Source organism: Setaria viridis, chromosome 5 (genome assembly GCF_005286985.2).
Source record: "Setaria viridis chromosome 5, Setaria_viridis_v4.0, whole genome shotgun sequence".
In the NCBI taxonomy this organism is placed as follows: domain Eukaryota; kingdom Viridiplantae; phylum Streptophyta; class Magnoliopsida; order Poales; family Poaceae; genus Setaria; species Setaria viridis.
The window spans coordinates 4,170,501-4,195,917 of NC_048267.2; the positions used below are offsets into that span (position 1 = coordinate 4,170,501).

General features: G+C 44.5%; 3 protein-coding genes across 5 annotated transcripts; 1 reads left to right on the plus strand and 2 right to left on the minus strand.

Moving 5' to 3' along the window:
• Nucleotides 1-4,334: 4,334 nt before the first annotated feature.
• Nucleotides 4,335-10,343, plus strand: LOC117858047 (NAC domain-containing protein 74). Of its 2 annotated transcripts, XM_034741027.2 has the most exons (5): nt 4,335-4,655; nt 6,150-6,327; nt 6,738-7,015; nt 7,253-7,639; nt 9,161-10,343. In XM_034741027.2, exons 2-5 carry the CDS (start codon nt 6,162-6,164, stop codon nt 9,878-9,880), a joined length of 1,551 nt encoding a protein of 516 aa, XP_034596918.1. In that variant the 5' UTR covers nt 4,335-4,655; nt 6,150-6,161; the 3' UTR covers nt 9,881-10,343. The 2 variants fall into 2 exon arrangements, with proteins under 2 accessions (XP_034596918.1, XP_034596919.1); XM_034741028.2 differs by lacking the exon at nt 4,335-4,655 and having other exon boundaries at nt 6,186-6,327; nt 6,689-7,015.
• An 865-nt stretch (nt 10,344-11,208) lies between these two features.
• On the minus strand, nt 11,209-14,879 carry LOC117858048 (uncharacterized). Of its 2 annotated transcripts, none has more exons than XM_034741031.2 (5): nt 14,601-14,879; nt 12,897-13,328; nt 12,774-12,808; nt 11,713-12,658; nt 11,209-11,590 (listed from the first exon to the last, which is right to left on the minus strand). In XM_034741031.2, exons 2-4 carry the CDS (start codon nt 13,237-13,239, stop codon nt 11,735-11,737), a joined length of 1,302 nt encoding a protein of 433 aa, XP_034596922.1. In that variant the 5' UTR covers nt 13,240-13,328; nt 14,601-14,879; the 3' UTR covers nt 11,209-11,590; nt 11,713-11,734. The 2 variants fall into 2 exon arrangements, with proteins under 2 accessions (XP_034596922.1, XP_034596920.1); XM_034741029.2 differs by having other exon boundaries at nt 12,897-13,332.
• A 4,483-nt stretch (nt 14,880-19,362) lies between these two features.
• Nucleotides 19,363-21,823, minus strand: LOC117855141 (uncharacterized). Its single transcript, XM_034737425.2, has 3 exons — nt 21,544-21,823; nt 21,302-21,345; nt 19,363-19,742 (listed from the first exon to the last, which is right to left on the minus strand). The coding sequence occupies exons 1-3, from the start codon at nt 21,620-21,622 to the stop codon at nt 19,587-19,589; spliced, it is 279 nt and encodes a 92-aa protein (XP_034593316.1). The 5' UTR covers nt 21,623-21,823; the 3' UTR covers nt 19,363-19,586.
• Between the last annotated feature and the right edge of the window lie 3,594 nt (nt 21,824-25,417).

Consider the following 25,417-nt stretch of genomic DNA (forward strand, 5'->3'; position numbering starts at 1 on the left):
AAAAGACCGGGAAACAATGCACATTGTCAATAGTCCCTTTCTCTGTCTAGAGAGCAGATCAGCCGAACAAACAGGACCGCCCTTTTTGCTGATCTGGGTAAAAACAAAAAGGCAGGAGCCGATGTTAACGGCAAACCGTACCGGACGAAGAAGAGGAAAGGCCGGAGGAGCAGGACTCTCACAGGGAGAGTCTCAACTGTCAGCTTGACGTCGATCGGATATTCGGATTCGCTGGCAGGACGCCTCCTTCCGGGAAGTTTCCCCTTGCCCGCCGTACCGCGAGAGCAGCAGGCCTGAACACGTCGACGCGGACGCTGGCTTTGGCTTGTTTTCGGGTGCGGCTAGCTGGAGCGGCGGGTTATGGCGAGACGCCGGCGCACGCAAGGCCGCGTCGGAACCGTCGGGGGTAAGCAAGGGATCGGATCGGCATCGGCCTCCTGTGGAGCGAACGTGACCTCTGTTCGTGCGACAGGCTTGGTGAATGCAGTTTCTAACGTAGTGCCATTTGCAATCGTGATGTGTGCTGGGAATTTAAGAAAGCCACGACGGTTGCTCGTTCACACGTGTTGCGTTCAACCTCGAATGGTGCTGACGAGTTTTGCTGCGAGTCGGCATGCAGACCATCGTCACGAGATGATGAAATGAGAAGGCAGCGGGAAATCCAGCGGAGCTAAAGTTAGTTTTAGGGCCTGTTTTCTTCCACTTGCTAAACTTTAGCACCCGTCACATCGAATGTTTAGATACTAATTAGGAGTATTAAACGTAGACTATTTACAAAACCCATTACATAAGACGAATCTAAACGGCGAGACGAATCTATTAAGCCTAATTAGTCCATGATTTGACAATGTGTTGCTACAGTAAATATTTGCTAATGATGGATTAATTAGGCTTAATTAGGCTTAATAGATTCGTCTCACCGTTTAGATTCCACTTATGTAATTGGTTTTGTAAATAGTCTACGTTTACTACTCCTAATTAGTATCTAAACATTCGATGTGACACGTGCTAAAAATAAGACACGGGAAGAAAACGCCCCCTTATACTCTGCGAAGTTCAGTTCACATGACGTCCCTCTCTTTCTCTCGATCGTCTCTCCTATGCATATCAGAGGCTGGCGGCAAAGCCAGCCGAGATGGCCGCCGGGATCAGCTCTACTAAATGATGGTGTCAGACTTCCTTAGCTTAGCGATAAACAGTGACTTAGCAGAGGAGTTGCAAAATTCCACCAAGGTCAGCCGACCCTGATGACAAGGGTTGGCTCGCCACCTGCGCCCCCACTCCCCACCCCGCCACCTTGCCCTCGTCGGCCCCGAGCCCGCCACCACCACCGGACCGTCCTACCGCCTAAGCTTTCTTCTGACGTCGTCGGATTCCGATGAACCCATGAATCCAAATCTCAAACCCTGAACATTAACCTCACCGGCGTCGGGGAAGACGAGCTCCTCTGCTGCTGCGGCGGTGGTCCACGCGCTTGCAAGAAATCGGGTTTGAGGAGCCTCCCCAACACTCAAGTTTCGATAACTTTCCCCACCTGAAAAGAGATGGTACAGAGTATACGGGAAGCTACAGAATCATAGAGCCGGAAAATTAAGGAAAATCAACTGAAAAAGGAAAAACGGAATCAATAATGCCATGTCAAATGGCTTATCATAGCCAGAGATTGCGAAAGCTAAAAACTAGCTCAAAAGAGAAACCAAATACAAAGAAGAAAACATATCGACATCACTGTACCATTTCATGGAGTTAAAAAAGGACTACACCTTTCTTCTTACCCTGAAAAACAAAACATCAGGATGGACGGCCGGACCAACGGGGCAAAAGGGGAGAGAGCACCTGCCTCCACGTTGGATTCGGTGTTGACTAGCTTCTTCAGGATCTAACAGCAACCAGTTCGGGAAAAAAAAGAAACAAAAAAGAAGAAGAAGATGAAGACAGCAACCGCGGGCCCATTTTTCCACGCCCAGCAATCGCCTCTTTCCAGGTGGTTTCCTTGAACGGTGATGTTGATTGCAGAGATCGCAGAGGACCTGGTCGATTTTTTTTTGTTTTTGAGCTTTTTTTTAGATTCTTACAAATACATCCTTGGCGGAACCAATTCCAAAAATGGACCCTTAGCTTAGTGTGCAACAAACTACGCTCTAGTTCAGCTGGTTGGGACGTGTGCTTCTTATCCCAAATACCGTACACTCCTCGGAATAATTAGACTTGTTTCGTTCGAAACGCCATGCGGCATGGGGTAAACTGCTCGGCGCCAAGCTTGGCGCCAAGATCCATGGCGCCAAGCCACCGCCACGTCGACATCCACGCCAGCAGCCGCGCATGGACCTTGGCGTCAGGATGGTTGGCGCCGAGACGTGTAAGCTTGGTGCCAGTGTTGATGGCGCCAAGCTAAGGGTACATTTTTGGAATTGGTTCCACCAGAGGTGTATTCGTGAGAATTGGCTGAAATAAAAAAAAAAAGTCGGAGAGGACCTGATGCTCTCCGACTCTCCGCAGACGGAGCACCGAGCGCGCACGGCCGCCCGCCCGCGTCGGAGTCTCGGAGACGTCGAGGGTAAGCAACGGAACGGTCGGGCGTACGCGGCCTCTCTCTCCGGCTTTGCTCCCGGTGGGCCGGACCAGGGCGTGCCAGCCGTTCGCGCGACAGGCTGTACGTAGTTCCGTTCCCGTTCCAGTCTCACGTTGGACGGAGTCTACGTGCCACTGCTAGCTGTGCCACAGCTGGCGCACAAGAAAACCGGTTACCTACGGACGGCATGACAAGAGAGCGACCGCAGTGTTTGTTTGAATGTTTGATACGGGCTTATCGAATGCAGCGTGGCCTTTCGAAAAAGAATGCAGCGTGATAGGTTCTTACCCAGGGGCTGTTCATCATACTTCATACAACGGTTAATCAAACAGAGAGCGTGATGAAATTGTGAGAGGTTCCATACTAAGCGTATCAAAACAGTAATTTTTTTTGCCCGTTTCTTATATGTTGTTGTCAAAATTATTTATTCTGCATTGTATATATATACTTATAATAAAACGTATATTCAGATAAATTTCGGAACAATCTTACTTGTACTATGTTGAAATCTCAACTACTCCCGATTAAATGTAGTCTAGATTTTGGATAATTCGGTTGTGCACAAATCAAGGCATGCTTTCTTTCTTGACTAGAAAGGTCCTGATTATCTAGATCCAGCTGTGGTGTTCCTCCCTCTCCCATCAGCTGGCCGGCCATGCCCAACGCCACCGAGGATTCATCCTGTTGCCGTCGCCGACCTCCGATCCACGCGTACCACAGTGGCGGCTATGGCCCCTAGGATCCTCACTTCTCTTTGCCGTACAGATTGGTGTTTCAAACCCTGCATCCTCGCCGCTTCGACCACCACACGGTAGTCACATCTATGCTACAGACTTCAGCCGAAAGGTATAGCTAGGCTCCATTCTCCGTTAGTGCTACTCTAGCTACAGGATTAAGAAAACATCCCAGTACCCTCAACAAATACTCTATTTATGAAATTATATTATGCAAAAATGACATATATGTACACATTTGTATACAGGAGGCTGATGTATGTAATAACAAGTTCAGGAATTGGTAGACTAATTGGAACCCTCCCCTGATATTTCTTATCTCACACCCGCGCATTTGCGCAGTTCCCACTAATTTGTACTGTGTGTGACGACCAGCTAGTCGATGGACCATAACAAATTGACAAAGGCCACCGGTCCAACACAACACAGGGGTACTTAGGCAAGTTTGACCAAGTTGGTAAGTGTTTGGTTGGATAACTAATCTTTGGCAAGATTTTTTAGACTCCACGTATCATAGAGACAAAAAGTATAACAAGATTCCTTTTACCACGGTAAAATGTGACTTCAAATTTCTTTGCCACAATTTTTGTGATTTGCCGCACTTTTTTTTTAATAGCTTACCGCACTTACCAACATCCCTACAGTCGCTCATCTCAGCGACTGGTGAGCCAAAAGTCCAGCCGCCCCTGGCAGCAGCACCAGCACGAGCACCGAGGGCGGAGCCCAGTCGCTCAGCTACAAGGCTTGCTCCACAAGACAAGAAGTCAAAGTCACCGGCGGGCGCCGAGCTCCCCCACCTGGCAGCGAGGCAGCAGCGGCACCTGCCAGCTGGTGGAACCAGATGCGACGGGATTCGTGGGCCCGCAGCGGGGGGCCACGGCCACGCCCCCACGGCACCTCCCCGCCGTCCGATCCCGCTGGCTCCGCGACGGACGGCTCCGGGGCCAGGACGCCCGCGTTAAGCAAACGACCCGGTCCCCGCGTCCCCGGCGCGTAGTTAAAAACGCGGGTGGGCGCAGCAGCGCCCGTCGCTTCCTTCGCTGTTTCGTCCGCGTCGCCCGCCAATCGGCAGTCGCCTCGCCCCCGTCTTCTCCTCCCCAATCCCGTCCCGTTTCCCCTGCTACTGGCTACCGTGCTGAGCTGTGACATGCCCTCCACTCCCCAGTCCCCAGCAGCAGGCCAGCAGCAGCAGCAGCCTTGACTCGTTCGCCGTTCGCTCTGGGTGTGGTTGCCCGTCTCGAGCTATCCGCCGTCCTCCTCCCCGGCCGCCGCCGGCGGAGGCGTCCTCGTGGTGCCGCGGGGCGCCGGTCGGGCCCGATCGGCCGCGGGGCCTCCGGGGCTCCCGAGAGGTGAGCTCTTCCCCGTCCTCGCCTTGACTTATCTGTTCCTCTGGTGCTTGTGGGGGTGCGGTACGTGCGGTGCGTTTGTTTGTGCTGGGGTTCCTCTGCTCTAGGCGTCCGTGGAGATGGGGGAGCTGGTTTGGGGCTGCTGCGCGGCGCTCGCGTTGCCGCCGTCGTGCTGGATTTCGGGTGGGAGCGGTGGGGCTTGGGGGCGTGATTCGTTCCGTTAGGGTTCGTCAAATCTCGTCGGCCGGTTAAGGTTTGGGCAGCCCGATCATACGGCGACGCGTTTTCCGTCAACCGGAAGATCATTTCGGAGTGGCTTTTGTGGGTTTCGGTTCTGATTGGCGCGGAGGTCAACGGCCGGAGTTTTTTCTTCGGTGCGAAATCACGGGTCCAGGGTCCTGGCCTCTGCTCCGCGGGTTGTGCCACCAATTGGGGACTCTCTGGACTCGGGTTCCTCACGATCGTGTCCTTCTCTGCGATCGTTGTTCTTTGTCGCCGTGACAATGGGTAGGCTATTAGGTGTATGCTTGCTTGTCTACTTGTCTTTTGTTGCAACTTGCATTCCGGCAGTGGGAAGGAGTAGGAGAGCTCTGCTTGGACCGTGGTAGCTGTGGATTTTGAGATCCTCTTGTGAATTCGTAAAATATTTACAGTTAATATGGGTTCTGGATAATTGCTGACACTAGCATGATCGGAGTCTCTGATACTTGCGGGATCAGAAATTTACCGAAACAATTAGATGATGACGTTATTACGATTTATCTCTAGAGACTAGAGAGAGCAAATTATGTTTATATATCCTGGCTATAGGCAACAGATTGTTAGTGGGTACACGCATTTCAGCAGGCCTCAGAGGGTCAGACTTCCTTTCAGGATTTAGCGATTTATTGCTGATGATGGCCCAGGCATAAGGACATCTGTCAAGTATGATAAAGAAAACACACACTTTAGATGGAAAATATTGTTGACAGAGAAAAATGGATCTGTTAGCTCCTTTGGAATAGATTTTTGGCCTCTTCTACCCTTTAAGTATTTTTTTTTGTGATACCACGTGTAGAAAATGCTTCTGTGTGTGAACACAATGCAGTTGGTCCTTCTGTGGAACTTCTATTGTGCAATTATCTTTATTCTTTGATTAGATGTACTGGTGGATTTTATTCCACTTGCAAAATTTTCCTCAAATATAAAGTAATAAAGGGCAAAAGAGGGAAGAAAATGAATCTGTCGTGCTTTTCTGCTCTAATGCTGAAGACTTTTCTGCGTTGTGTTGAGAACAAAATCCTCAAGGACTTCTTTTACATGAAGAGCTGATGAGATCTGATATATATTTTGCCTTTGTAATCATGGTTTCTAATGGAAATCATTCGACAGATAAATATATATTATGCCTTTGTATGCATGATTGCTTACATAAATCATTTGAAAGTTCATACTTTTGAATTATTATGGTTCTGATCATGCTTGTGCTTGTGTTTGTGTTTGTGTTCATTAATGCAGATATATTGTAAAATGGAAGCCCTACGTAATATGAAACTGCCCCCAGGATTTGGATTCTATCCTTCGGATACTGAACTTGTTGGTCACTATCTGAAGAGGAAAATACATGGCCAGAAAATTGAACATGATCTTATACCAGAGGTGGATATATACAAGCATGAACCATGGGATTTACCTGGTAGGTTGACCATGCTTCAATAGTTTTTAGCTGGGTCCACAGAACTTTGGATATTTTTTATCAAAAAATTGTTAATTGTCTGTATCAATTTGTTCTAGATGTGGTATCTCCTTTTCTTAAAAAAAAAAGAATCCTCTGAAGTCACACAAGTCATAATGCCTTAGTGAATCATAGACAAGAAATATTTTTTAATCAATTTTATCCCTGATCAACTTTTTTTTGTTGTATATTAATTTGACTGCTTTCCATCTATATCAACTTTATCTAGATATTCTTTAGATCTGTGGAAGTGTGGATGGAGTTTTCTGCTATTTGCATCACTTATCAATTCACTTTTAAGTGTTTTTTTCTCAATGCACAGCTGAGTTCTTCATATTTCCTGATCTTCTGAGTTCTGATGGTATCTGCAGCAAAGTGCAATTTTCCAATCGAGGACAACAAGTGGCATTTCTTTGCCTCTCGTGATAGGAAGTACCCTACTGGTTCTAGGTCAAACAGGGCAACAGTCGCTGGTTACTGGAAATCAACTGGGAAGGACCGAGCCATAAAGCTGAACAAAAAAACTCTAGGAACAAAGAAGACTTTAGTTTTTCATGAAGGCCGGCCTCCCTCTGGCAGACGCACTGAGTGGATTATGCATGAGTACTACATAGATGAGAAGGAATGTCAAGTCAGCCCTGATATGAAGGTATTAGACTGCTGGTTGTAATTACATGTTCTGAGTAATAAATGAGATTTCAGAAAATGATATTTCGAGTATATATATTAGATTTTGTTTTTTTGGATTTACATGTTATAGGACTTAATGCGCAATGTGCCTTCAATCCATCTTGCAGTCAACTTGCTTGGTTACAAGTGATTATCCTATATTTCATTGCCTAAGGTTGTGGTCCAGCATGCTAATGAAGTGTTTCTTGTTCTTCAGGATGCCTTTGTTCTCTGTCGTGTTACTAAAAGAAATGACTGGGCATTGGATAATGATAATGAGGTGGGCAACATTAACCCTCATCCTCATCCTCAACAACCCAATGGTGCTGCTACATTAGTTGTCAGTGCTGTAAAGCCAGAAGATACTGCTGACTCAGTCATCTGTGCTGAAGAACCGAATCATGTTGCTACACCAGTTGGCAGTGCTCAACTATCAAATGATGTTGCTATTGCAGGTATTACTGCTGATACAGCATCTCCAAACAGCAGTAATGAACTGGAAGCATGGCTGGAAGAACTGTTGGACCATTCACCCTCATTTAACCCTATACCTGATACTGGTTCTGCCCTCCCATCTCTGACTGAACAACATGCTGAATCATCGGTAAGTTTCTTGATGCTTGCAATAGTTCTAGATTTTTTAGAGTAAGTAGTTATACATGTTCCTCTAGTAAAATAGATTTGGGTCCCTAAACTTAGTGTGCCACTCAAGGTCCAAATCACCCTAATCAGTGCATAACTGTCTATATGGGACACCAACATAGCCATCTCGCTTCCATTCTCTCCTCCGCTGTCGACCAAGCCACCTCCGCTCCTTCCCCACGCTCAGCCACCACCATTTCCATGTTCTACTACATGATTACATGTTGATTGTAGAGGTTTGGACCTCGAGTTGCACATAGGAAGTTTAGGGACCTAGGTCTGCTTTTTAATACTTCAGGGACTTAAGTGATACCACAAGAAAAGTGTGTGGATCACTGGTGTATTTTACTTTAAATAATTGAACCTTTTCCATTACGAGGGTTTAGGGCATCCTGTTCCCCTTTTGAGCAAAGTGATAATGCGTGGACAAAAGCTGCTAAATGAGTCACAAGCCAACATTTTGCTCTATGTCTAACAGACTTATTCTAGAATAGATTTTCCTTTTGAAACTATAAGGTAGGCACACCCACAAGACCCATGCACTCAGAAGCAAATGAGGTGACTGATAAACCTGCAACTTCATGGAACATGGGCATATGTTTCCTCACCAAGGTGCACTTGTGTCTGTACTGTATAGTGGTAGGCATTGGAGCATTGTGTTTTACCACCTCACTAAGAGGCTATTTTTGTGTGCTGAGTAGTAGAAGATGGTGGTCACTGGGCAAGATTTGCATAAAATACTTCTGCCATGGGAATGAATACTGGAAAAGTGTGCTGACATGTGGGTATCGATTAGTCACTTCCATGTAACAATGTTTTTTAACCTGAGTTACACCAGGCCCTACTTTGTCTTGGTACTAACCTGCTAATTGGCTAATTGCAAGTTTATGATCAGTGATTGACTAATAAGAGAGTAGGGATACTGAGATCTAGCATGTTGCAACATGGTGCCCAAAATTTTGACTGGTTTTTGCTAGATGATACAGTATAAGCTTAGCATAACATTGCTGTTTTTTTCCTTTGGAAAACTCGAAAGTATAATAAAATAATAATTCATAAAAAATTCAAAATAATGCATCCGTGTGCAAAACACATCAATGGTGAATCTCAGCCAGATCACTGCAAGCTGTTCATAACATGTTGGGTAGTCAATAACCTCATGCTAATATTTAAAAGTCAATAACCTCATGCTAATATGTAAAACTTAAGTGTTCAAGTTGCTTTTAGTTTGTTTGATCTTCTGAGATTTCTGGATACTTCATCACTGGGTAACTAAACTTTGACCTAGAATTAGTACTTATTTTTTCTTAGTACCACGAAAATTCTTTTTTTGTAAATTGTCAAGTGCTTTTTTCATGTATTGACCGTGATTTACGGTATTTTGACTCGGTTTTTTTAATTCACTGCTTTCAGAAATGATGGCTGTTTGTACTAGTCCAAAATTTTCTCACCCCTTGCATTTGTTTCCCTGCAAAATTTGCAGAATCCTGGTTCTGTGGTTCCTAAGATTGGACCAGACCATGCCAGCCCAATGAATGATGGGACAGATGCCACAGACTACCTATTCCCTGAGGATCTTCCTGAGGATCTTTACAGTATGTTGTATCCTGGTAATGATGACTTCAGTAATAGTATATTGGTTGAGCCAGCTGGCCATGCAGCCACCAACCAGACTTACTGCTTGATGGGGGGAAGTCCCTTTGCTCTTCCAAACAACTCTGAGGAAGGAATTCCAAAGGATGGATTGCAGTTAGACCAGGAAAATAACAACCCGAATCTGTCGAATGGAAACAGTGACACTGGAATTATAATACGAGGGCATAGGGCAACAGCATCTTCTGCTAACATTTCACCAGCATTTGGCAGGATTAAAATGCAGGTTGGAATTAATAAGATGGTTTCAAGTAATTCTGAATCCATCAACCAGACTATGAAGTTTGCAGATAACAGTGGTCGTCGTCTTGATCTCACGACTAGTGTTGAGTGCCAGAAGAAACATGCAAATGATGCCACTTCTGTCAAGCAGTCTGATACAACCAAGCCAATTGAAGGTCATGGCAATCAAGGATATCTCAGGGGCATAAGGAATGGATTCAGATGTTCATCAGCTGGATTCAATGTACACATACTTTTCGCCATTTTCTTGATTGGAGTTGCTGCTGCTGTAGCACTGCATTACCACCGCTCGGGTGCCAGCCTATAACATTGAATCAGCGGACATCAGTATGCTTAGTTTTAGCTGTAGAGGTCAGTGGCATCAGGTTGAGCGATTATATACCAGTACGACGTTTGGAATGGCAGTAGCATCTTCCCATCTTCATTCTTTCAGTAGTTTGTCGGCTTTGCTTACTTGCATTGAACTGGAATAGTAATCGAGTTCCTCAGCTTATGTCATCGGGGTTGCTAGCCTTCTTGGTACATTGGTGAAACCACTGATCCCAGCTGCCTCCACCGGTTTTTATGGTGCTGTACATATGAAGTTCTTTCTTTTTGGTCACCTAGCTACTACTATGACTCTCTGAGTGCCTTCCAGAAAAGAGAAAAAAAAGGAGGAAAAGAAAAAAGAAAAAAAAATGTAACTTTGGCAGTTACTGTTATCCTGAGATTTGTAAACGTGAACATGCTTATAAATGACATAGTGGATCACGATATTATCACACTAGAAACGACTGCATTGCATTGTTTGCATTGTGCTCTTTTTTTCTCTCCTTTTGATCGGTGCATTGTGCTCTTTGATTGCAGTATCTGGGTGATTTTCATTCTGTTGGTCTCTCACTGGACTACAGGATCATACTAGTAATTCATTCCAATTCTGTTGTCTCTGAGTTTGGCAACTGCTTCAGAACTTCCTAGGCTGCATATGTATCATATGCGCTATTTTCTGATTCCAATATAGCCTATTGCAGCTGCCTGCTTGCGTGCTAGAACTACAAGCTAAGCTATATTGGATACATGGTGTTCGTTTAAAAATAAGATAGGGTTGATATCGTGTAAAGATCTCGGGATGTCAGATACTTGCAGACATCTTACAAAGTGTGTCTAAGTCTAAGCTTCGTTTGCGTCCCAACTCTTTTATGTTCCAAAGGATCAAGCCAAAATATTAACATTTGTACGAGTTCCAGAGGAAATCTTTTGCAAACGTTTATGCGCCACAAACTACAACCCAAAAAGATTTGCGCAAGTTCAAGAGGAAGGAAATGTATGAGTGCCTGTGTGTGCGGCTTATAGCCTGCTGAAATGGAACCATTCATTCGGATATCGAAAATATCCAGAACTCTTGACCGGTAAAGGAAGGCACGATCAATCCCTCTGTTTACCGGCCTGATCTCGCCGGTGAGCCTAGGGTAGTGACACATCAGCCGGTGCAACAGTGAAAAACCATTATGTATAGCTTCAATGTGTGCTTTAACTTGCATTGTGCATTTCCGTAACAACAAAATCAGCTCGCGATCAACAAAACTAGGCGTCTCGTAAGCGAACACCCCATCTTAAATCTCTCTAAAGCCTTCAACCCAACAAACGCACACGATCAAACAATAACAGGTGCCATAGCAAATCATACAAAAACAACTGCTGAGTACAATAAATAATCTAGCATGCTGGGTTATGTAATCTTGCAACCCAGCATTGGGCCTTACATCCTGGAAGGCCACTCCCTTTTCTGTTAGATTACCTGCTACTATTACTAATCTGCAACCAGGGCGTACAATAACCCTGTGTTTCATAGTATAAGAAACCTTGTTATTTTACTATCCTGAATTCCTGGGACCTGCGCTAGCATGCGCGGTGCACCAGTATCCGAAATGATGGCTGGGAGAAACTTCCAAATATGTTTGGTTGCTCGACAGCTCTTGCACCAGTTGACTCCATTAGCTTGCATGCTAGGGAGTTCACCTCCTCTTAAAGATTCTTCCTGTGAAAAGAACACGAAATGGGTTGATAATGTTATCCACTTTAATGAACTAAAAGATATAAAACTAGTAACCTACCATCTGGAAGTGAACTTGCAGAACATAATAATGGAGAGCAGCTCACCTTATGATGATTGGAAGCAATCCTACTCTCTCCAGTGCCTTGCCCAGAATCCCTTCTTTCTTGTTGAATCAGTCTCCGAGACTGACCGCGGTGGTCGAGAGCCAATGGAGAAATGTCTCCTCAAAAATGGACGACTAAATGGGACCTTCATGCTTGAACTTGTGCCTAACCTGGGCTCTCTTCTACCTTTCTTCTGGTGCTTAATGTTTCCATCTAGATCAATATCAACTACCACATTTTTTGGTATCTTGTTCTTGATCTTTGATTCCAGCTTCCCAAATAGCTTCACTGTACATTTCTCCCCGTGTGTGCATACAGGGCATGGAGGATCATATTTGTCAGCTTCTGTAGTTATGCTATCCAGACAGTCAGCATGGTAAACATGGCCACACAACAAAACAGCAACAACAGCAAGCTCCTGAGCATTCCAAGTCGATCTTTCCTTTAACAATTTTAAACACAGCTTGCACACCTCTTGATCCGGAGGAAGGCTTGTGGAATTTGAAGCATTTGATCTTGTCATTTTACTGGAAATGGATCCTAAGAGCTCACTGTCAAGTGACCACCTCTCTCTTTGGGATGTCGCAACCATTTCAGAAAATGTGCGCATTGACCAACCATCAGATGACTCACCATGGGATCCTGCTGCTGACAGGTCATTGCTACAGACTGAGAGCATGGAAGAGGATGGTCTTCCTTCAGGAGAGCTGATTTCATTGAGAGACCTGAGAGATGGAATTTTGCTATCCGAGACCTGTCTGTATAATTGATATCCTGGTGAACGCCGTGCTTTCTTCATCGAATCTGAATCTGTTGGTTGTGAATGACCCCTGGAGGATGAAGGATCTGCTCTGGATACTAAGGGTGGTGTTGAAGGAACAGATGCTGATGTCTTCAAATCCAAAGCAACACTTCCCATGTCCAGTGATTTCCTGGTAAGCTTCGCCTGCACAACATATTGGAAATAAAGATGTCAGACAACAAATGCAGTGGGATTACGAGTACAATAAACCTAGACGGTAATAACTACTATTTTTTGCAAAAGATAGCTTGATGCATACCTCAGGGGAAGAAATACTTGCTGTGGAGCGGTCGGCTGAGAAAAGTATAAATCAGTAAAAAAAGTGTCAATTTGGTTGGGAAATACACAATAATATAAAGGATGATTTCATGAAAATTGTTACCATGAGGATCAGCCTTTGTAGCCTTAGGAGCTTCCATTTTCTTATCAGATTTGTGCCACTTTGTCCTGTGAAGCACATCAGAAGGGCTAGTTCCAAGGCTATTTCCATTAGAAAGGCCTTCAGTTGGTGCAATGGAACCACTCTTGGTTTCAGGCCGAATGCTTCCACTGCTATGGTTGGAGAACAGAGTAGGGATTTCCATTATGTCTTCTATGTGTGTGCGATTGTCCCATCGAAAGCTCCATGATGGTGAGTGCCTTACATTCCTGTATGCTGATACTTCTATCGGAGTAATGCATGGCTGTGTCCTCTCCTTTGCAGCTATGCAGCAATTAGCTCCCATGTTGCTTAAAGAAAGAATTAATATGCTGACAGTTTTATCACTCAAATGCTGAATTCATTCATGTGAACCAAACATCAACCCCACACTGCCTAACTGTAAAGAAAGACATTAACAACAATAAGGTCATTTCCAACAAAGAAATAGACAAGGGCCCATTGTGAAGTTAAAGAAGATAGTATGTACTATAGACAGGTGCACTCTAAGCTTACACTTAGAAGCCCTCAGAGGGAGCTAAGGGTACCACATAAAAAGAAGAAAGCAACCCCTAAAAGGAAGACAAGGGGCATCGATAGCAGGCTTATCTGAAGAACATGTACGTTTGGAATTATTAAGCTTTGTTAAATCCAAAAAATCCATGTAACGGTCTTGTAACCTTTAGGATTCTAGAAATGCTATCCACAACAAATCGGGCAGCATATAATTGCATTGCTGCAGGGGCTGGACTACTGAAAACTGAAAAGACCTGGGAGAGAGGCAATGGAAGAGGACAAAAGAGAAAATTAAACTAATACGAGCCTAACAATACAACATGAATGATCAGATGGGGATTCATGAATCTAAAATAGGTATGAAACTCACAGGCTCATACATTTACATAATTTTTTTAGTAAATGGAGGAAGATAACTAGTAGCATGCTTTCAATTCATTACTATTCCCTCATGCCATGCCTAAATACCTCCAGGTAGAAACATCAACATCCATAAAGCAACCACTTAGCTTATCCATAATAAGATAGCTAAAAAGAAATGAAAATAGATGCTTGCTTATAATTGAAGGCACCAGTTAGAGAAGCTGGCTAACTACAGCAGGTGAAAATGAGTGGAGGAAGAAAGCAGCTGTTAGGTATACCAGCATCAAGACATTCCAAAACTAAAGTGCACTCAAAGGCCAGAGATTCTTCCTCCCACACAACACAATAGCATCTAGCATCTGTCCTTAACTCCTTACTGCCGAATAAGCACTGTGTGAAACCAGCGGTGGGATGGAAAAGTATAATAGTTTATTTCTAGTATCGGATCAGAGAAAAATAAAGAGAATTCTGCACCCTTCCATCACATCATGGTTATGTTACTCTCAAGTCAAAATTATCCTGGATGTGGAAATTTCTTACCAAAGGACTCGATAACTACTGGTAAATATATCTAGTTGATAAAATTTGCGGCAGGAACTAACACGAAAGGCTAGATCAATATACATCACACTCGAATCATAATTCGAACAGATGGCAAGGTAGCACCGATTAATACCCACAATTCATCAGGAACTACCTGCCCGCGGGCGGGGCGAACAGGACAACGGAATTCCCAATTTCCACCCCAACCTAACGCGACAGGTGCCCCCCGTAGCTCGCGGGAATTACCTCGAATCACGCGAACGCCGGGCCCCGATCCGCCCGACCAGCATCCAGCGACCTCACCGTCGCCGAAGAGGAACCCCGACCGGACGGCGCGGGGCCCGGATCTGACGCCGCTGGTCCGTGGCGACGCCCGACGCGCAGACTGCCTCCCAGCGCCGCGAGCTCGGGTAGGGGCGGGTTCCGCTAGGGTTGGGGCTCCGCGGGAGGTGAGATTGAGAGAGTATGGGGAGGGAAGCGACGGAGGAGGGGGAGAGAGAGAGAGAGAGAGAGAGAGAGAGAGAGAGGAGGGAGGGGAGAGAAAGGGAGTGTGGCTGTGTGGGTATAAAACCCGGTGCGCAGTGGGGAATGGGTCTCGGTCTCCGCTTGGCGCTGCGGCCTGCGATGCGCGCGACAACGAAACTGCTCCGGCCACCCGATGGAGTGGACACGAGACCCTGCCTCGCGACGCTTCCGTCCGCGACCGCTGGAACCACGTGCCCAGCTTGCGTGTCAAGGACCGGGCCCACCTGCATTGACTCGAGGTGCACAGTGTCCACCTTTCCGAATTCTGATAGTGCTTTCGGGTGCCTATCTCAATGTCCTGTGGGCCATACGTCACGATGGCAGGTGCTGCTGGGCTCGGGCCGTAAGCATTTTGAACCTCCACCTCGACGGCTGCCTCTCCTGCCCCTCTCCTCCCCTTCTCCTCCCCTCCATCTAGATCTGCAGAGACCGTATCACCGTCGTCATCATTGTCAGTTTCGCGTGAGCGTCCCCACCTTCTTCATCTTCTTCCTCTTAGGCGAGCGTCCACACACCACACTCCTGCGCCGTCTCTGGCGGCTTCCGTCACCAGACGCCTTAACCATCTGCCGTCGCGCTAGTCCGGTTTTCATTGAGGATGGCACCATGACACCCCCGCCCGACACTGCCCACCGATTGTCTTCCGTCGTCTTGACCGGCGGTGCCATCGCTACCTCACCTTACCGCCCACTGCCACCACTAGGCCAACAGCCTCCCCGGAGCTCCCTCTAGGCCTCGGAGCACAGGCAACTCCACCCCTAAATCACCAAACTAGGAACCCAAACCCTAAGGTCGCTTGAGCGCCACCCATCACCGGAGTCGATGTGTTGTTACCTCCTTATTTCCCTTGTTATTTTCTTCCTCTTCTTTGGCATTTCCCTTTCCATAGCAATTTGTTTTTTCATGTGAGCAAAGTTTTCCAAATTGGGAAGGCTCTCGTGTTAATAAGAAATCGAGAGCCCTCTCAATTTAGTTTTTGCGAAATGATAAGAGTGATTGGTCGATGAAAAAACAGTGGTTGCCATAACTCTCCGCAGTTCATTTAGACATCGCAAGTACACGTGTGCCTCCAAATTTGGACTCTGCAGCCTCAGCATGGATGGTAATAACGGACTACGGATGATGTAAACAATTCCCAATTTCTCATGTTAAATCCACTAACCCAAAAACATTGGATACACCATTACAAAAAGAGTCATTGACCATGTCTTAACTCTCCACCTAAGGGCTTTAGCTGTTGGACTTTAAAACAGTTACTGTGGAGCTATGTGTGTACGGTTATCCCACCCGAAGCTCCATGGTGGCGAGTGCCTTACCCCTGTACGTTGAAATTTCAATTGGAGCCATACATGGATGTGCTCTCCCTGGTAGCTATGCAGCAATTAGCTCCCATATTTTATTAGTCAATGTCCCTTATATCCAATCAATTAATCAAATCTTCGAAGTTCATCCATGAGATTAGAAAATCTCAAGTGATGAATAACATGATGGCAGTCCCAAGATGACACTGCAAAATAAGGACAACCATATCATATTCATGAAGAAATGAACGTGTGCCTTCAAGAAAGCACTACCCGAAGTGGGCAATATTAGCCGTAACAGGTCTTGAAAGACTCCTTGTGTAGGCACAACGTTAAAAGATGAAAGCAACCCTAATAAGGAGCCAAGAAGCATTAGAAATAAACTTATTTAATACTGCACAAAATAGAGCCTATGTTGACCTGCTTATTAATTTTTGTGAGAGCTCAATTACTAGGAAAAAACAATTACCTTACAATATACATGTCTTAATAGAAGCAAATACACGAGGGAAACATAGAGAATAAATTGTATAAAAAAATATGAGGTTAACTGATCCAACAGGGTGCAAAGCAATCTCATGGACACATAAATCATCTAAAATTTGTGGAAATAGCATTCACTTTTGTGGAATTCAATAATCACACAAATTCTAAAAAAAACTTGATTTGGTGATAAATTTGCCGAAGGTCAAGTGTAATCTTATGGAAATGTGAAAGCCAGAAAATAGTTTGAAGCATGTGTGCTTATATTTAGAACTTTCTAAACATAAGAACGATGTCAGGCCCCACCGCTGAAGTTGTTGAAACTTCAACTAGGAGCCACGATGTGCATATTTACTAGAAGGCAAGTCCAAAAATTACATAGAAAAATATTCTCAATTAATTTGTGTGAGTGTTTCGTCCAATAGGAAATGAGCTCAACTTGAGCAAGAGAAGCTGTGAACGAAGGCACTATCAGGTACTGACGACGACATATTCCAAAACTTAGACGCACTCAAAGAGCACCCATTCCTCCTGGCAATACCTAAGCATCTTTGGCGTTTTATGCATATATCAATCAAAGAATTGTGGAAACAAGGCTGAAAGGCAAGAGCAATTACCTAATCGGGTATCGGACTAGCACACAGTGGGCACAAATTCACAAAACGTAGGAAGCTTCTTTTTGTACAAATAAATATGACATTTTGCACAATTTTCAACATAATACATCATGAGAATGGATGGCTGCAATCATCATCGGAGATTCAAGATTCAAATTCAACTTATCTGTTTAAATGGACTACTAGGTACTATATAGTACAAGTCAAATTAAGCACTAGTTTGCATTTTATTTACCATAAATCATATACGCATCCGGTACTTATACCATATATATACATCTGCCGTTGGGAAATCCTCTGCCCCCCTCCTCCCAACACCCCACTAAAAAAACTTATCGTACTATATCACACAAAAGAGACCATAATTCGAGTTCCTCAGTTTTCTAGAGCGGAATCGGAAATTGCCAGGAATACCTTGAATAACTCAGAGGCCAACAAATCGCCCAAACATCTTCGTTCGGGAGAGGGATGATTCACTCCGCAAATATTGATTGATGCGCGCATCACGAACTTGCACCGGAGCCTAGAATCCGATCCGCCGTTGCCTTTAGGAGGGCTGCTTAGTCGGGGAGCTAGGGTTAGATGGAGAGGCGGAATCTTAGGAGAAGGGGATGTACAAGGATGCCCCGAGAGGAGGAAGACAGGAGATAGCGCGGCGTGGGTATGGAAGCGGGTGGGTACGAGATCCGGTGAGAAATGGTTTGTCCAGTTCCTGCGCGCCTGCAGGGGGGAGTGCCGCTGCGTCCACCCAGCCGGCTGAGCCGGGGGCACACTCCCGCGCCGCCCACGCGTCGCCGGGCGCGCGGGTTCGGGGATGCCGGGCCCACCTGCATTGGCTCAGCGGAGCTGCGGGTGTTGGAGCGGCGTGGTACGCGTGGCGGGTTAGGTGGGCAGAAGACGTTTCCAGGAAGGGGAAGGAAGGCAGCCGCTGCTCATCACACGCCCGCTGACTTCTGCAGTACGTGGCTTGGCGAGTCAGGTCAGGTCGTAGTGTGTGCGGTCAGCCGAGTACGAACGGACCTGTGGCTGTGTGGCTGTGTGTCGCTGTGTTGTGTGCCGCTCGTGCTAGGCCGCCGGTGGGCCGAGGGCCTGGTTGCCGATGCAAACATAAATGGGCCTGGGCCTCCTGGGCCCTTTTGAACGTGGAATGATTTTTCCCTGTTTTTTTTAGCTTGAATGCACAATAATTATATATACGCTCAGATCGTCTTGTGTTTCCGATTCCTCGCGCGGATTATTCAGCTACAAATCGGCACATTTCTTGCGTTCCAAGCGAGACACCACTATTAGGCCTGCTTGGCAGGCTTTTCTAGTTTTTGGTTGATAGCAGAAACTGAGAAACGGTTCTGGTTCTTCTCTAGAACCCTGAATCATCTAGTAGTGTGTTTCTTTGATTTTGCTTACATTTTGTAGCATTCATTGGGTTTCTGGCAAGAAAACCTACCAGTTCAACAAGATTGACGCGTTCAAGCTTAGGGTGCTTCATTTCCGTAATTACCCATCCAGTTTAGGTCCCAAGACCGTGCGACCATGTATTTGACTTTGATATGGTGTATCATGAATGTTTATGCTTACCTGCAATATCATGTCCGGATCTCAGCGCCAATAAGTTTATAACCAGGGTATCAGAGTGCAACAGCATTTCGATGGCTAAAATATTGCCCTACTAAGAGCTTTTGTGACACAAGTACAGCTAGCCACTACTACCAATGAGCTGAAAAATGGACATATAGTTTGGTGGTTTAGGGTTACCATCACGAGAAAAAAACTCTGGTGCACGATCTCCAATCTCCATGCCCCTCATAAAAATTGGCCACCATCAGGAAAATTTCGTTTCGTGGTACTGCACAACCATGATACTTTCCACAGCTTTCTAATAAATACAAACATATTATGCAAAACAAAAGTGCAAATTGTATATGATTAGGTCATTTTATTTTCACATAGAGCCAAATTAAAAATACACACACACACACACACACACACACATCTCTAGCTACGAAAACCTTGGCCTGGCCATGGGTAAAACTACCCATCACTCAACAACAATGCACACTCTTATTCTGACGACGACAACAAATATACTACTAGCTTAGCTCTCATATAAGTGATGATAAGTTTCAGACATACACATGCACATGTATCAACAATTTAGTGTACACACACATATAATCAAGCTGGACATGCATGGTAATGATGATACACGAGATTATTCGACAAATATATGTGGCACATATATATGTATAAGGAGGAGCGACTAGCAAGCAACATGTATTCGAGGATATGATCTCAAATGGGTTGTGGCTCTAGTTTGGTATGTCCTTGAAGTGAGGCTTAGACATGGTCGGGGTAGGGTCGTAGCGCCCGTAGTCGTCCATCTTCACCTGCTTGAGAATTCTCTCGTGGACCACCGCCGCCGCTTCGTCATCTCCCTGCAGCTGCTGCATGGATTCCGACGTCTCCTGCAATGCATGCATGAACAGTCACACGCTAGCAAGTTGTAAGGATTATCTGGCTGGCGAATAGAGATTAGGGTGCAAAGGTAAAATTGTATAAATCCTCCCATAAGTTATTTGAAGTTTGACATCCTTCTCGAAATTTTTTTTTGTTGTAAGTGCCCACCCCCTATTCAATTTTGTTACGACCCCTCCCCTCCCCGAAAAAAAGGGTATGCACATGCTTAAAACGAGTTAATATGTTTTCATAAATTGTGAGCCGCCATTGTGGTCTTTATCGACATTAGATAAGGTTTTAAAGATTCCACAAATAAAAAGGGATGATGAGAGCCTAAACTTTGTTGCGCCGATGGAGTTTCGCTATTTGAAATAAAATCAAAATAACATAATGAATAAGTATAATACAAGTACTTGACAAAACTTGAGTCAGTGAAAACGGGTTGATTCTGTCAAGCATGTATGTGCACTTGGGATTTTTTTTAACAGAACTGAGTAGGGGTGAGTATTTGCAACAAAATGACTTATATATGAAGGGAATGTCAAACTTCAAGTGACTTACGGGGAAGTTTATGCAATTTTACAGAGTGCAAATATATATATATATATATATATATATATATATATATTATGTAGCTTATCACTATGGATGTACGGGTTGCAACTATATATTCCTAGAGGTGAGTGTGGTTGCGTACATGTGAATATCAATGTTTGTGTTGTGGTTCGAAAAAAATTGCAACCTTAGTTCCGTAAAAATCTAAAAAATTGTATAGATAGGAAATGGTGTATATATCCTGCTTCCATCGTGAAGTTTCAAGAGAGCTAATTAAACGATAGCCATGAGTTCAATTACCAACTTCATCTTCATGCAGCTGTCTAATGCGTACCCCCATACAGCATGTATGTTATTTAGAATCAACACCTTTGCCCCCACAAGAATTTTGTACTCCATCCATTATTAAATATATAATACTTAGAACAAACAAATTAGTTCATGTTTGAACTAATTAACTTATTCTAAATATTATATATTTAAAAACGGAGGTAGCATTATTTCACTCAAATTCCATGCTCCATATATTTCATAATATGTCTAATAAATCAGGTTGATGCTGGGGGTATTTGTATATTTTTCATAAACTTAGTCAAAACTATAAAAATCTCATTTGGGACAAGACTAAAACGACGATGGATGGACCAAGTATCCATATGACAATGAAGAGTATACGACTGGGCTAGCGCTGTGCTAACCCGTCAAATCAAACTGATTGTCCTATTGGAATGCACGGGATGTCTAGAAATAAACCCTCTTGGAGTTGAAAAATCGCATCTTATCATGCCTAGTCAACGTATTGCATGTTCTATTGCCGTGCTCTTGAGGGAGGAGAGGACGGGACTAATAATACAGAGAGAAGAAAATTCATTCCAAGTTTTTCGCATTACTTTTTGTGCAATGTCAAACATGCTGATAGTTGAATAAGAGCAACAAGTATATGCATTTCTGGCTAGCTGATGAGTAATTTATGCGCACAATTATTTCTCGCTTGTTTTTTAAATGAATATACCATGGATTCTGCGTCATCTTTGTTTACCAGCTTCCTATGCCCTCCTGCATCAAGCAAAAGCTCCACAGATCACAAATAAAGAAACTAAAACAAAACTAGCACAGATGCGCACAAAATCTTGTGCATCAGAGAAACATTTATAGAACTCAGCTCCTAATGGTTCGAACAGGAGCATTGATAAAGAAAGCATGCGCATGCACACGCATGAGCTAATCAAACAAAGCTCGACGAGAGCAGCTAACCTGCCATGGAGGACAGCAAGAGCGAAGCGAAGACGACGGCAACAAGATAGCTGGACTTCCTGGGCTCCATGGCGCTCATGGAGCATGCAACCAGCTAACCTGTCCTGCGTTTCCTCAGCTTGAAGAGAGAGGGACCGAGAGAAAAGCTAGGGAAGGAAGAGCCTGCAGACGATATGGCAGGAGATGAGAGGAGCCTGCCTTTCCTTGGTTTGGACACAAAGGAACCTGCAGATGTGAGTTGTCCGCAGGAACAAATTAAAAGGAGGCATGCACTAGTCTAGACAAAATGGATGCAAATACATTATCATTGTCTCCCTGAGATATGATAGGTATGTGAATCTCAGTGGAGTCCCTGTTGCAGGGGTGCTGTTCATTAAAAAAAAAACAAAAGGCAGATTAAAGGGGATGGTCAGAGCTTTCCCTGTGGAATTTTGAGGGTCTTGTCATCATTAGACTTGCTGGTGCAGACTTGTCATCATAAGCTAAAGGCACTGACATGGTACCAGTACATGCCATGCAAGTAGTCTCCCCTTTTATTAGTCTATTTGCATTGCTGATGCATACCAACTGCATGCATGGAGTATAAGAATGGTATGTTATAATTTTTTTTTACGGAGAAGAGAAATTCTCATGAAGAAATCAAGCCGTGGATGCTGGTTGCACACAACTATGGTGCTGGTAGGTGCCACAAGAGATTAGAATATGTTAAGTGAACCTGAAGGCATGCATTCTGATTTGTGTATTATATGTGCAGTTTTGCATTGGACAAGAGTGGCCCTTGGTCAGGGATCTGCAGGGGTGTGTTTGATGGCCATACATGGGACAACCATCAAGGCAACAAGCAACATGCTGAGCACCAGGAGTCCAGTACTTCCAGATAGAAACCATACTTGATGCTTGACCCGTAACTTTTCAGGCATGCAGGCAAAGAGAATGATGCGGGTACCTCCAGTTTGTTTTTTAACTGCCCCGGCCCACTGCAACCTCAGTTTAGGGATAAGTCAACAACGCAAAGAAAAACCCAGCGTCATCGATGCATACACAGAACTATTTTCTACACAAAATTAAATAACGAACAATCATCGCTAGGTTCATTTATCATGAAGAACAGTTTCTATCACAGTGTTATATACTTCCACGCATTTTGGCTACAAAACACTGAAAAGTGATCTCCAAAGTTGTATGCGTCGTCATTATCTGAAACTTGATACAATCTCGAATGGAGGGAATAGTATACATTATTTTGAAAGTGCACGCAATTATATGTGGAGAACAGTGAGTTAAAAACAATTGAGGTACTCAGCAGTCAACATTATGGGCTATCACGTAAAGTATCCAGAAAAGAAATACTTTACACGAAAAAGCTGGTAAAAGGATATGCTCGCCTTGTTAGTGGGGAACTGCTTTAGTGTTTCGGAATATTTTGCCATCTAATCAGTTTAGGGGTGGTAGACAACGACAATCGGAGCTAACTGTGTAGTGGAGAATAAAGAGACCGTGCATGCATGCATGGGCCTTTCCTTTTTGAACATGACTAAGACATATAGTCTTGTTCAATTAAATCTATTTAAGCTAATATGTACGTGCCTAAAAAACTCAAGGAGTAAAATGCACCGCCAACCCTCGAACCTGCGAGGAGTGCCATCTAGATATCCGAACTTTTAAAATGCACATCTAAGTCCCCAAACTTGTTAATCGGTTCAGGTGACATCCAAATCTACCTGACATGCGTTAATCTGCCCGTATGGCACGTTGAGTTGGCATTGACATGGACGTGAGTATTTGGGATCCTCAAATGTGCATTTAGGGACTCAAATGTGCATTTTAGGAGTTTGGAGTCCTAGATGGCACTCCTTGCCAAATTCGAGGACCGACCGTACATTTCACTCAAAATCAAACGATCAAGCTAATCTCTACGTATTGAATTTACAGTTCGGAGTAATCGTCTTTCCCATGGTGGAGTTTAAATTGTCCGAATGGTATTTGAACGAGTCCTTGTCTCCTTGATTGAGGGAGAAGTTCATACATTCAACACAACGCGTATATGTAATAATTTGGGATATCGGCTTTTCGGATGATATGGGCGCGTGGTCTGGCAACATGGACGAAGAAATTACGAAGCATCAGCTTATAAAATTGTATTACTGAACGGATTGTGACACTCTAAGAGGATGAATAGGATGTTCTAACTGTGACACTCTAAGAGGGGGTGAGTAGGATGTTCTAATAGCTAAGGCACCTAACATATATAAAAACTTATATTAATTTCTATCTAGATGTGCACTAGATTTTTCTATGTGTTGTTATCTCTACCGCAAAAGAGTTTTGCACCCTAGGTTCCAATCCTATAAACTACACAATTCTAGGAAAGGTAAACGCGGAATTGTAAGTGTAATAAGAAATGCGGAAGGTAAATGAGGTAGAGAAGGCAAACTCCCGACATGGCGACACGGCAATTTTCACCGAGGTATCGGAAAGCAAAGCTTTCCACTAGTCATCGTTGTTGGAACCCCTCTCAAAGGGAATGCCCGTGCAAGGGCATAAACTCTCCGGTCAAGTAACTCCATAGGATAGCCGACGGACCCTCCCCACACGTAAGTGGGTCTCCGCTTAGCCTTTCTCAGATGCTCCTTACCGCTCTTCACTTGGTAGAGCTTCGGCAAAACGCCGAGGGCCTCTCCTCCCTCTCACAAGCACCGGCGGCCGCTCCACAAACATGGTTGGAGGGTCTCGCAAGACTTATAAGGTCCGAATTTACAACTCTCAATGCGCGCAAGCACCGATACAAAGGAGGTGTGTAAACCTCGCCTAACTCTAGGCTAATTCCTAAAGCAATGCGCTAATAGGCCTAAACTGGCACTAATCAAGACCTAAGCTTTATGCTAATTTTCTTAGTCTTCTCTTTAGCACTTTGGTGGATAGAGCACTTGTGTGTATGTGAGAACCAAACCTATAGCTTCTCCAAGCTCTAACACACCTCAAATAGCCAGGTAATAGGGTATATATATAGCCCCAACTCCAAGAACTAGTTGTTACATAGCCGTTGTAACTTCCTGCTATCACCGACAATGTTCACCTGAACGCTAAACGGTAGTTGTTCGATCACCCCTCGAGTAGCGAGTGTACACGGCGTGTGTACACGGGCTACACATTTTCTAAGATTGCAATAAAATTCATACTTATGCAAATAAAAATTAGAAATTTGATATTTCATGATCCAAATGTAAAAAGTTACAAAGCTTAAAAGTTAAATTGACTAAAGTTCTAATCATTGGTTGGGTCTTACTAGTTGATGGTGCCATAGTGATAGTTCATACTTTCTTGTTGCCTAAACGTTGTTTAAAATGGTCTACTTGTCGTGTAAAACTGTGTAATCACCATGTCATGTACACCATTTAGACCGGGTAGGACTGTTTTTTTATTGTGTAAATGGTTGAATAGTGTAATCACCATTTAGGCCCTAAACTACACGGTAGGCCATCGAGTAATGTTTACACAGCGTGTAAATGTCCTACACGGCCATGTAGGGGAACATTAATCACCGATTCATTCATTGCCATAGTTACTGTAGCCACCGTATGAACTGGTGAGGCCCAAATTATACTCCAAACCTTCCAGAGCCGATTTTGAGCCGATGCTGAGCCGAGCCGGTGATCATTGACTGATTCGGTGATGGTTATTGTTACTAGAGTATGAATCGGTGGTAACAGTGCACGCGCCTACTTGGCCGTGCCTGTGGTCACCGACTGATTCGGTGACGGTTACTGTTACCAGAGTATGAATCGATGGTAACAGTACACGCGCCTACCTTGGTCCTGGCTGTGGTCATCAACTGAATCGGTGATGGTTACGGTTACCAGAGTATGAGTCGATG

Excerpts from the sequence above, each read along its gene's own strand:
- LOC117858047 (XM_034741027.2), top strand. The coding sequence starts at position 6,162 with ATGGAAGCCCTACGTAATATGAAACTGCCCCCAGGATTTGGATTCTAT. Across the intron at positions 6,328-6,737 it reads TGAACCATGGGATTTACCTG|CAAAGTGCAATTTTCCAATC; the intron begins GTAGGTTGACCA and ends TGGTATCTGCAG. Across the intron at positions 7,016-7,252 it reads AAGTCAGCCCTGATATGAAG|GATGCCTTTGTTCTCTGTCG; the intron begins GTATTAGACTGC and ends CTTGTTCTTCAG.
- LOC117855141 (XM_034737425.2), bottom strand. The coding sequence starts at position 21,622 with ATGAGCGCCATGGAGCCCAGGAAGTCCAGCTATCTTGTTGCCGTCGTC. Across the intron at positions 21,346-21,543 it reads CTTGCTGTCCTCCATGGCAG|GAGGGCATAGGAAGCTGGTA; the intron begins GTTAGCTGCTCT and ends TGCTTGATGCAG. Across the intron at positions 19,743-21,301 it reads AAGATGACGCAGAATCCATG|GAGACGTCGGAATCCATGCA; the intron begins GTATATTCATTT and ends CATGCATTGCAG.
- LOC117858048 (XM_034741031.2), bottom strand. The coding sequence starts at position 13,239 with ATGGGAGCTAATTGCTGCATAGCTGCAAAGGAGAGGACACAGCCATGC. Across the intron at positions 12,809-12,896 it reads TACAAAGGCTGATCCTCATG|CCGACCGCTCCACAGCAAGT; the intron begins GTAACAATTTTC and ends TACTTTTCTCAG. Across the intron at positions 12,659-12,773 it reads CAAGTATTTCTTCCCCTGAG|GCGAAGCTTACCAGGAAATC; the intron begins GTATGCATCAAG and ends TATGTTGTGCAG.